Raw genomic sequence first — 12,422 nt, 5'->3', positions numbered from 1 at the left:
ACATCATTTGGGGCAGGGCCTAGGCCCTTCCCCGTGTATCTAGGCTGAGAGAGGAACCCTCCATGGGTTCTCAAAGTCCATTTATGGTTCCACTGTTAGAGGCCGCATAGACTGCCCTGACCTCCTCACTGACATCTGTGTTCAGGAGGTTCAGCGGGCATGGTTAGGTCCTATGCTGGTTCCCTAGCTGTCAGATTGGGGTCCTTGAGTTCTCACTTGTTCAGGAGACTTGACTTTCACAGGCTCTTTATTCTCTTGCTTCTATTTTAATTCTCCTGTCTTACTTCTAACTTCTCCTCGATTCTTCTCCCTCTAGTCTCAAAACTGTATTTCTACCAGGAAGCTTGAAGCAGTAAAGAAAATACAAAAGTTTCCACTCATTGGTCAAAAGCACATTCCTAGGGCAAGGGATAGTGAGTTGATCTATTGGCATGGCAACACAAGGGTCCAAGGTTACAGAAGTGAGACTGTGACCAGAGGGGTCAGGTACAGTGAGATGAGCTTTGAGACATAAACAGGTCTCTTGTTAACAAGAGAGGCAAGTGAAGAATTGCCATGCTTTCCTTAGTAACCTTGGTTGGACATCTATGACTCTGATCTTGAGCATGCTGTAGTTTTAAGCTTATGTTCTACTTAGTCCATTTTGAATCTGCTTTGAGGAAAAAGTGAGATAATCATGTGTGGCTAATTCGAGTCAAAAGGAACAAAGCAGGTTTTCAAGCATCTACAGTCCTCATGGGACAAATAGATCTAGCTATGAAGCATGCCCTAGTATATATTCTACATATCAAAACTATACATCTAAATGAAAAGTCATCTAACTACCCACATATGTATGTACCCATAAAATTGAGATACAATCATGAAATTAACGTATGTACATCACACACACTACAATGCAGGTACTGGGGAGACATCAAGCTGCTTTAGCAAAAGCAAGCAAGTTTCCCGAGTCACTGGTCCTGCAGGCCTTGTCTGCACAGGATTAACAGTTGCCAGAGTTTCTCTTGTCCGGCCAGGTTCTGCTGCAGCTTCAGCCCCAAATGATCACACAGATGCAATATTAGTTATGAAATTATTGGCTGGTGGCTAGGCCTTCTTATTGGCTAGCTCTGTCTTAATTATTAACCTTAAATACTAATCTATGTGTTTCTACATGGCCTTATCTTACCAGAGAACATCTGGAGCAACCGTTCTTCGCAATGCCTGCTTGTAGTCTCTCTCTGCCTACCTTTCCCAGAATCCCCTCATATGTCCTAGTCCTGCCTATCTTCCTGCCTGCACTGGCCAAACAGAGTTTTGTTCATCAACCAATAAGAGAAGCATACATACAGAAGGACATCCCCTATCAATTAACCTCCATCAGATAACCATTCCTCCGGTGGGTTGATATCTGAACACTAGTTGTCACCTGCTGTAACTCTCATAGCACCTGGCAATTTACATAATGTTATTTAGAAGAAAACTGGGGTGTTTGACTCGAGGGAATCAATGAGAGTGGAACTGAGGTGCCCAGCATGGACAGAGATGATGAACACTGGGGGAGGGGCTGATGGTGGAAATCCCCTGAAAAGACTCAGTGCCCCCGGGAAATATACAAGCTAATTAAAATGACGATAAATATCAAACCTCACACAATAAGAAGGGTGGCTGCTGTGATGTGGGAGCCCATGCACGTGTTGACTCTGCAAAGCATCTTAGCCACCCAGCTGCCCTCCTGCTCCTTCAGCTCCTGCTTCTGCCTCTCCATCTCCTGCCTCACCTTGGCCAGGTAGCACTTGTAGGCTTCCTGGAGCTCACTGCTGTCACTACTAAGGAAGACACAGGCATGAAGGAAGAGGTCATTGCTGTGGAAAGAGCCATTACACTCCTGCTCCAGCCTGCTTACCAGGACTACGAGCTCTGCCAGCTGCCCTTGCTGCTGTTCCTAAGAAGCCCTGTTATTAAAGGCACAGTACCTCCTCCCACACTCCTGGACCAGGCTGCTCAGGCTGTGGTTGTCAGTGTGGGTCACAAACTCATGCAAGGTCTCATTTGCCAGGTCTTCCTTATGGGTGAAGAGGACGATCATGTGCCTCATGACTCCTGCCCCAAAGATCTCCTTCACCCTCCTCATGGCTGTGGTGTCCTGGGCTGTGAAGCGTCCCAGCTGGGTCACCAGTAACAGTACATGGGGTCCTGGCACACACAGCAGGTAGCAGTCTCCAATGTCCTTTTCTTGGTTCTGGGCCTTTGACTCAAAGATGGGTGGCGTGTCTATCACTAGGAAACTCCTTCCCTTCCATGTGCCCATCTCTGCCTGGCTGGTCCTGGTCACTGACTGGGCTCCAAGTCTGGACTCGAATGCTTGTCGGCAGAGGATGCTGTTCCCTGTGGCGCTTTTCCCACAGCCAGATTTGCCCACAAGGAGTATCCTCAACTGGTAGGCTTCCCCGTTCCCTGTGGGTGAGAGAAAGTTTGTGCCTCACTTAGCAATTCTTCAGACTGTTATTTCGTGGTCCATGCAGATAGCTCCTCGTTCCCAGAAAATGGGTGTCACTCAAATGTTCCCAACTGTTTGCCTATAATTTTAGGTGGTTCTTGTCTTTTATTAAGTCCCTGTTGGGAGCCCATCCTAGAACACACAGGCACGGGGTGGGATTGCCACAGGAGGGAGAGGCTCTGTTCCATCTGGACCACAACAATTATGTCATTTCTGAAGAGAAGGTCCCTGTGCTCGCCCCTGGAGAATGCTCAGGGCAGATCCCAGGTAACCTGGTTGTGAAATAAGTGTGAGTTTAGAAGACGGCAGAGATGAGAAGTCATGAATGACAAAATAGAGTCACAGCTTTTACCCCCAGAGTTCCAGACACGCTGTGTCAATGTGCTCAGCATATGTCCTCCCCAGAGGTTATTTCAGGTGGAAGAGCTGCAGCCACTCACACTCAGAGCCAGCTGGGTACCTAGGAGGCAAAGTGGGCACTGGGAAATGAGATGAGGGATGGTGACAGTTAAGTCTGGGAAATGACATGGAGTGGGCTGCTGAAGAAGGGTGGTAGAGAAGATGGTTAGGATCACTTAGAGGTAGACATGAGAGAAAGGCCACTTCTTTGCCATGTGTGCTGGAGGGACCCCAGGAAGACAAGAGCTCAAATCTCCAGCATAGAAGGACTGAGGATATGGTACTGGTTTATGAGTCCAAATGAATACTAATTGCACTATAGACTCCTAAGAATCTGTCATTTGTGGAAGCTGAGGGTATAGCTCAGTAGTAGAGTGTCCATCCAGCAGGTGTGAGCTCAGGGCCCAATTCTCAGTATCACAGAAAACAAATCCATTAAAACCTGTTTTACTCATTTTACTCTGTCTCTTCCTTGGTGCTCTGGGGTGTTTTGTAAGAAATAGTAACTATAGGGGTTCTTCTTTTTTATATCTTTTTCTTGTGCAGTTGAAAGGAGATGAGGGGATAAAGAAAAACTATGTCACTAATTAGTTCCAGGCCCTTCGACTATGGATGAATGTTGGTGTCACATTTCCCCACATTGTGTGGAGGAGAGTCACAGTGCAGTGTGTGTGTTTGTGTGTATGTGTGTGTGCACGTGCACACATGTGTGTTCACATGCATGTAAGCATGCGTGTATGCATGTGTGTGTTTGCAAGCATGTGTGTGTGCCTCTGTGTGCATGTGTACACAAGTGTGGTGCACACATGTGGGCACATGTGTATGCATTTGTGTAGGAGGAAGCCTGTATGCCGCCATTAACCATGTGACTTACTAGAGACGCATACAGATGAGGTAATAAAAGGGCGGTTTGCCACACCGCTAACCACACCCACTTTAGGCATGACTAAAGACGTATACGGACAGACGTAAAGACGTATACGTACGTAGGCAGTGAACTACGTCACTAGCCAGGCCCACTTTTGGGCAGGGTTAGGGGGCGTTACGGGGGAAGGCATAAAAGTCAGCACACAGGAAGTCTTGGTCTCTTTTCCCGGAGTTCGGCTTCCAGTTCGGCAGCGGAAAACTACTTGGCTCATCTGGGTTACTTGTTTGGTATCTTGTGAGTAATTTCTACAATAAATACTTAGTTTTACTTTCAGTAAGTGTGCCACTTTTTGTTACAGCATCACATTTGTACATTTGTGTACATGAAATCCACATTGGCTTGGACACAAGAGATTTGGAGACATGGGGAACAAACAGCAGTGGCCTTTTTCTTCATGATCTTAACTGGATGTCTAACCCTGTTTTGACCCAAAACAGGTGGGATAAGGAACAGTGACTCCCATTCTTCATTAATTTAAAACCTTGGTGTTTTCTTACCTTCGGCTATAGTTCCATATGTGCACTTCTCTAGGTCTTCCATTCTTTTCTGGAACCAAAACAGGACAGGAAGTAAAGTCAGGTCCTTGTGGGAATTGGTAAGACACTTTGACTCAGGTAACTCAGGATAACTCTCCTTGCATGACCATTTCCATGGCTAACTCTCCCACCTATGTTTTACTTTCAAACACCTAAGTAACTCGCTGGAGTGAGGCAGAGTCATCCTAGTACAATGTGCCATTGTGTTTCCTTGCTCATGGGAAAGCGGAGGTTTTACTACAGGTGAACTGATGATCTCCACCAAGCTAGAAGTATAAAAATGGGAAGCATTCTTCTATGAGCAAGAACTGGACTTAAAAAACTGAACCAAAGTAGATGAACCTGCCAGGATAGTGGAAATAATTGCTGGGTTTTAAATAAAATTGGTTTGTTCGAAGCACCAGGCAGTTCCAGCATGGGGAAATGTTCTTGAGTTAAACAGGCAAATAAAACATGCTCTCCCTGGGTGGATGGAATGGAGGATGGCAACTCCTCAAGAACTGAGAGGAAGGAGGACAGGAGGACTGACACGCCTTCCTCCCCACACCTGGAGGTGTTGGGAAGAGACTGTGGTACCATGGTGGACAGAGTCAACACTCAAGACAAGATAAAATTCCCATGGAGGATTTAACCAAGCATCTTCCCTGCTTGGTTCTGAGGTTCTGCTCTACCAGATAATCAAGGTTTTTGTATTTTAGTAATTCAACCAGAGACTGGAGCAACCGTGGCATAAATATCCTGTTCACAGTGGTGTAATGTGTCACTGGTTTGGGTGTGATGAAAATGTAAGCATTCTGTAGGAAAGGCTTAGCCTGTGACTCTAGTCACCCCTGCGTGAACTCTTAGCTCATGTTAGTTAGCTGGGTTTTAAAAGTTTATAGTTTTAAAAACACATTTGGACTTTCATTTGTACATGAAAAATGTAGAATTAAAAAGATAAATCATAAAAATAAATTTTAAAAACATAGAATGAAAACAAGTAGCTACCATTTGCAATGAGGAAACATGAATGGTTTGCTGTTCTACTACAGTTGCACCACCAGATTAAAAATTAAAACATCACAGATGTACTTCATGATTGTTGATTTTTTTTCTCTCAATCTCCTGTCTCTTTCTCTCATTCTAGCCTTCACAGCAATCAGAGTTTTGTTGTTTTTGTGTCTGAGTATTTGCATATATATTTAGATATTTAGACATTTCTCAGTCATGTTTTTGCATTTTAAATTTCTACATAAATGTCCTTTTGCAACAGCTAGTTTTTTTATTAAGGGGCATCCAAGTTGTTCTATAATCATTTCTTTTCACAACAAAGAGTAAGATAATCCTCATAGGTACCGCTTAGCACTCCTGTTCATCTAAGGTATACATTTTCTGCTAAGCTGTATATGACCAGGTTTAACTCTTGAGTCCAGTCAGCTCTTGCTTACTCCAGTATCCCAGGAGAACCTCCAAATCTCCATAAATGGCACACTGCATTTTCTTCACACTTATGAACATAGGGCTGGACATTACCGAATATAAGACATGGCATGGTTTGTGTGCTTCTGTTATTTTGTCTTTCACAATTTTATTTTGCAAAGAAAATGGCTTTTCTTGGAATTCTTCATAAAAACCCATCAATTCTTTTCACATTTTCAGAATGTCTAAAGGCACCTCCTCTCCCCTCCTCTGTCCCCTCTCTCTTTCTCTTTCCTGTTCTGCTTGTCCACCTCCTCATCCCCCTCTTCTTTCCTAACCCTTTTTTCTCCCCCTTCTTCCCTTGCACCCAGAGAAGAGCAGCCCTCTCAAAGTCATCTCTTATGTACTGTTCTTGTCACTGTAAGCTACATCCTGGTTCTTAGGAAATTCATCAAGTCATGGAGTACTGTTTGCATTAATTGTTCAAGATCTGAATGTGAAGGATACAGTGTCAGTTTCAATGAAGCTGAACTTCCCCACTGTGACTCTCTTCTGCAGACACTCGTCATGTTCAGGATTTCTGCACGACCTTTGTTTTCTTGTGTTCCCTATGCTATTATTTACAGGTCACTTTAAACTTATATGACGTGCCCAGAGTTAACATTTGACTTATAGATAACTCTCCCCCACAAATGTCTCCTTTTGTCTGTGTTATCTCTTAGATTTCTCAGCCAGTGGGGTGTTGGGGAAGATCATTCATAATAAATCAATAAGCCGCCCTTCCTGGAACCCTGTGCATGATGCTGCTGTCCCATGCTTTGGACATAAACTCGTACTGATTGCTGGAAGTCTCTCCAAAACCAACACAGAATTGCACTTCTATATCTAAGTTCATGTTTTCACAAAATACCACCATGTCCCCTCAAAAGAATTTCTCAAAGATAAGACCACAAAAGGGGTGTCTGTTCTATTTTGAAGGATTTCATTTAGAGCCTGACTTGGTTCTCAGTGTGTCACTTGAATGTGTGCAGTGTGGCTGTCACAACCAAACTCAGCGACATTAACAGGGAAGGTTCTGAATCAGTTTCTGAAAAATCAGACAGACTACAGGAGACACATGTCCCACTCAGGGATAAGAAAAAATGCCCAAATGCCCAGAGGTGAGACAGACAGCATGAGATACAGACACTAAAATGAGTCACAGACCAAACAGGAGAAGAGACTGACAACAGCCTAGGAAAAGAAAGGGGAGGGGGAGGGGCATGTGATGGACAAGAAGAGATGTGGCTGTCAGTCTGCAGAGCACACAGCAGTGGAGATATTGAGAATGAACATAGATTTCTTCTCCATAAAGGAAAATTCTGCTAACTTTCCACAGTGTGGATGCAGAGGCCATGGGAGATGGGCAGACAGTGTGTGAGTGGCAGCAGATGATAAGGGGCAGGTGTCACCCAGGGAAAAGGCAGAAGCAAATACACAAAATGAACATTCTTGTCCTAAACCAGACAAGCTGATTTATCACATTTTATTTCACCAAGCAGTGAGAATGCAGGGAGTTACTTTGTGAGAGATAGTCTTTTTGTCTTCCTGATTCTTAAGCAGCAGGCAAATCAAGAGCTGTCCAAGCTTGGCTTTGAGGCCAAAACACCAGTAAAAAGCTGAGGATGCTCGCCTGCATCTGCAATGCCAGAAATACACACAGTGAAGCAGTCAGTGGAGACAGAAGAATGGGTCGGGAGATATCAGGCCAGCTAGCCCATGGTGTAGCAGAAACAAGAAAGAGGCTGTTTGCACCAAGTGTAATGGTAGACATTGCTTCAGAAATTTGTCCTCTGACATCCACAAGTGTCAGGTGGCACCAGTGTGTGCCTGTACTCTCTCACACAGCTAAAAATAAACACAAACATTTTCAATGATATCCGTTCCACCCATCTGGTCCTCCCTGTTCCTGTACTGGAGTCACAGGGCAGGTTAGTGATCAAGAGTCTAGGAAATGACACCCTCTCCTGTAAGGTTCAGCTGCCAATGAGTGTTCACATAAGTCTTGATCTCAAGGATGTTGACTTTCCACAGTATTGGGGTGTGTTATGGAAGAGGTATGGGCTACCTTAACTGTGAAGAACAGAGTGGTTTTCAGACAAGATCATAAGGTGGAGTTCACTGACTGGTCTTCTAGGGAAGGACTGGATCATGAGGGAGGTAACATAGAGATTCTACCCTGGCCTGTAGAGCCTTAACACCCCATCCTGATGTCCTTGACGTGAGGCCCATCTGGTCTGTGTGGACTTTGGGGGTCTGGGGTAAAATGGAGAGGTGTGCCCCACCTGCTGGGGAACTTGGCAAAGCCTGTGGACACTGGGACAGTTCCCCATCTGTCAAAGACAAGAGCATTCATTTAGCTTTGTTAACCTGAGGGTTTCAGAGAACACGGGCAATGGGTTGGAAAGCCCAGCATTCTCATGAGCCTAGGGATGATAGCATGTCAATGTCAGGGATCTGTCCCACCATATGCTGCCCAGGGGATCCAACATGCTAGATCTCTCATGAGGGCCCACAGGGATGATGAAAATGTCTAAAGGAAGCTTTAGTTAGACAAATTTCATTTTTTAATCTCAAAATACATACAGTAAAAGATGAGACTCATCACCTCCGAGCCTTTGCAAAGCTGATGCCATGTTTCCCATACTGCGAGCTCTGAGCAGAGTTCTAAGTATTCAAATTTAAAAGATTTCCATTCTAGTTACGTGTAGCAATAGTGTAGAGACCACCTAGATTGACCATTCTTGATAGTGAACTTGATGTCTATAACCATCCTGGAGCCTTCATCCAGTGACTGATGGAAGCAGAGGCAAACACCCACAGTTAAATACTGAACAGAACCCAAGGAACCCAGCGACAGAGAGACAGGAGCGATGAGCTAATTGGCAAAGAATGGGCTGGCAAAACCAGCAGAGACAGCTGATCTGAACAGGGAAGAGCTCTTGGACCCCAGACCGACAGCTGGGAGACCAGCATGGGATCGATCTAGACTCCCTGAATATGAGAGTCAGTGAGGAGGCATGGGCTACCTACGGGGTCCTGAGCAGTAGATCAGTGTTTATCCCTTGAATACTAACAGACATCGTATGTCCATAACACAAAGAGGGTTGCTCTCTCTTCCTGGACTCTTAGGGAAGTGCCTGGACCCTACCCTGAGTGAAATGATAGACTCTAGATATCCCCTATGTGAAAGGAATTGGCAATAGGGTGGGAGGATGGGGGGAGGGTGGGGGAGTGCGGGAGGAGGGGAGGGAGAGGGAACTGGAATTGACATGTAAAACAAGCTATTTAAAATTAAAATAAAAAATTACTCAAAAAAAAAACATTTAAGACCAGGGCTATCTGATCTCCTGGTACCCAATGGCCATATTTCTGTTGACCAGCCAGAAGATCAGGAAGGCCACACCCAGGAAGATAGTCATGCCCCTCCAGCCATTCCTGTAGGATTTCTGCCTTCCCAAAGCCCAGTTAGCAGCCTGGTGTGCAGAAATAATCCTATGACATAAGCAGAATCTCAGGGGTTAAGGGTTTGTTAACTAACTGTAGCAAACAAATCAAAAGAGCCAGTTCCACTCAATGGGCTGAGGAAAGTATTAAGAGATGATAAATATCTGGATCATGAATCCCTCCTGTACCATTAGATGAGCCACCAATAAAATAAGTGGCTGCCTGTGGAGCATGAGGAGTTTAGACAATGTTGTAATCACAAATTCAGTTTGTGTGAGAAAAAACCATAGGTTTCCAGCTGGATTATGGTTTCCTATCTTCCACAGAGATCCGCAAATGGAATTTGGAAATCCATAGAGTTCGGTAACACTCTTAAAACTGTTAGTTAAGGATACTACTACACAGCAAGGATCAAATCCATGTAATTGTTGACATCCAGTCCTCCCCTGATTTACTAATTGAGCAAGAGGAGTAAGGTAAGAAGACAGTATTTTATGGCTCTTATGGTGTACATGAATCGCTGCCAAAGTTTATCCTTGTGTGATGTAATACCTGCAGGAGACAATTTAGTGGGGAACATAAGGGAGTTCAAAGGCAGTGAAAGATCCACATACTGCACAGATGCCTCTTTTAGTCTGGATTCTTTTCTTGCTTCACAAGGTAATCTGAGAGGGCTATCCAAAGCCATCCCTCCTTCTAGAGTTTAAATAGATTGCTTATATTGAAAATAGCAAGCCCATGGTGGATTTGGGAGCCAAATTTCCTTTCCCTGCTGGGCCCAAGCTTGCCTATGTTAGAAATTTAGTTTTCAATGGGTTCTCTTCAGGAAGTGGAGAAAATTCAAGATCAGATTGATTATCAAAATCCTCACTCCATGCTTCAGGGTCTGTTTTAGTCACTGGTGGAGTTTGTTTAAAGGAGGCTCCAGTACAGGAGATGAGGCAGTTGCCAGCAGCATAGACAATGGAGGCCATGTTTTTACTTTTGATTTTACCTTGATGGGGAAAAATCTCCCTTTACAAAACACACAAACACAGAAAGATTTTAAAGTTTAGTCCTCTGGTTGATATTCACTTAAGGAATTATCCATCTTTTCCTCATGATTGGTATCCTCTGTGTCATCCTTAAGCACTTGGATAGCAGTCCAAATTAAAGTTCAGGGACCCAAAGTTGAACAAGATCTTTCCTCCATGTCTGTGTGCCTTTTCAATATTCTTTCAGATTCTGTCCCATTCTTCTTCACTTAAAGTCCCTTCTTCTGGAAACCAAATATTATAACCACAAACAAATTACAAGAAATTCAATAGTTGTGATGTTAGTATGTGTGCTCCTTCTTTCATTAAGAAAGATGCACAGGTTAAACAAAAAGCAAAACCATCCATGGTTTCTGCCGCTGTATTCTCACTGACCTCCTTCTGAGAGGATAATCACCACTTACCTCATAGACAACTTCAGGTCCAAGTTTCAGGCACCGTTTGTCATATATCTAGACCTAGGAGACAGGAGCCAATAAACTAGGTGGACTAAAGTCTGATGCAATAGCCAACTTCATTCAGAGCATCAGATAACTTACACTGTGAGAGTTAAGAAGAGTCACACGAGCCCTTCTCTAGCCATCCGGCAAGGTGGATGGATGTAGGGCCCGACCTAATCAGTTTAGCTCATTAAACAACTTCAATAAAACAGTCTTTGCATTTTGAATCACACATGAAATGTCCAGTCACAAAGGAAGCCACATGTGGCTAACAAGGTGTGCATGGTGCTCAAGCCTCACATGGCAAAAATATGTTTTTCTATAGAAGCATGTAACCAAATAACTATAGCCAGTTGTAATAAATAATCTGAAATAAGCTCCTATGCACTACACATGGGAGGAGTATGAAAGCATGATCTGAGGACAATTCTGTGTTTTTTGAAGCAAATGGGGTCACAAGACTCTTGTCTTGGTTACCTGGAATATTCTCCCAAGCACTCAGAAATCTCCTCACAGGAGTGCAGTCTTGAACTGTGTTCATAAGCAGAAAACATTTGTTTTCTGCATATTCTATGACTGAAGCCTGTAGTGTTTCCAGCAATAGGGTCTTGCCATCAAGTTGCAGTGCAATATCAAGATCAATGGCAATAGTCTACGTGGTGGTTTGAATGAAATTATCCCCATAGCTCCATAAGGAGTGGGACGTTGGGAGATGATGAGGTTTTGTTGGAGTCGGTATGGCTATTGAAGTATGTCACTGGGAGTGGGCTTTGGAGTATCAGAAGCCCAAGGTAGGCTCAGTTGTCCTCCCTATTCCTGCTCCCTGTGAATCCAGATGTAGAACTTTCAGTTACCTCTCCTCACCATGTCTACCTGTCTGCCACCATGCTTCACTCCATGATGATAATGGACTAAACCTTTGAACTATAAGCCAGACCAGTTGATTGCTTTACTTTATAAGAGGTGCCCTGGTGTCTTAGTTAGGGTTTCTATTGCTGGGAAGAGATAAGATGACCATGAGAAAATCTCATATATGAAAATTTTATTTGGTGTGGCTCATTTAAAGTTCTGGGGTTCAGCTCATTATCATCATGGTAGTGAGAATGGTGACATGCTGCCAGACATATTGGTGGCTGCATTTTGATCAGAAGGGAACAGGAAGTGAACTGAGACACTGTGTGGGATCTTCAACACAGGAAATCTCAAAGCCTGCCCCCATAAAGACACAATTATAACAGAGCCATACTCACTCCAACAAAGTCACAACTCCTAATAGTGCCACACCTTATGAGATTATAGGGACAAATTACATTCAAACTGTCACATGGCCATAGTGTCTCTTCAAAGAAATAAAACCCTAGCTCAGACAGTACTTGCTGTCAGAAGTGGTGTATTGCTGTGTTGGGATGGCCACATTTTTGTTTGGAGGATTGTAGACTTTGGACTAGAAAAGCAGTTGAACACTTTAAGTGGGGCTTAATGGGCCTCACCAGTAGGAGTATGGAAGATAGTGGTGCTGAGAGTGCTTTGAACTGTGAGGGCCTGACTCAGGAGGTTTCAGAGGAGAAGAATTTTAGTATGTGGACGAGAGACTGTTCTTGTGTTATTTTACACTCTGGAAGCACAGGCAGGTGGATCTCTGAGTTCATGCAACATGGTCTACAGCCTGAATTCCAGGACTGGTAAGCTTAGACAGTGAAGGCAACGATAAAAACCAGA

The 12,422-nt window shown here is 44.1% G+C and overlaps 1 protein-coding gene across 1 annotated transcript; it reads right to left on the bottom strand.

Annotated features, from left to right (window-relative positions):
* Positions 1–965: 965 nt before the first annotated feature.
* LOC121137756 (GTPase IMAP family member 3-like) lies at positions 966–2,458 on the bottom strand. The gene is made up of 2 exons (XM_040740439.1): positions 1,959–2,458; positions 966–1,031 (listed from the first exon to the last, which is right to left on the bottom strand). Exons 1-2 carry the CDS (start codon positions 2,291–2,293, stop codon positions 986–988), a joined length of 381 nt encoding a protein of 126 aa, XP_040596373.1. The 5' UTR covers positions 2,294–2,458; the 3' UTR covers positions 966–985.
* Positions 2,459–12,422: the final 9,964 nt, after the last annotated feature.

Source organism: Mesocricetus auratus, unplaced genomic scaffold (assembly GCF_017639785.1).
Source record: "Mesocricetus auratus isolate SY011 unplaced genomic scaffold, BCM_Maur_2.0 Super-Scaffold_100694, whole genome shotgun sequence".
NCBI classification, from domain to species: Eukaryota; Metazoa; Chordata; class Mammalia; order Rodentia; family Cricetidae; genus Mesocricetus; species Mesocricetus auratus.
This window is presented reverse-complemented; position numbering and strand designations above follow the sequence as displayed.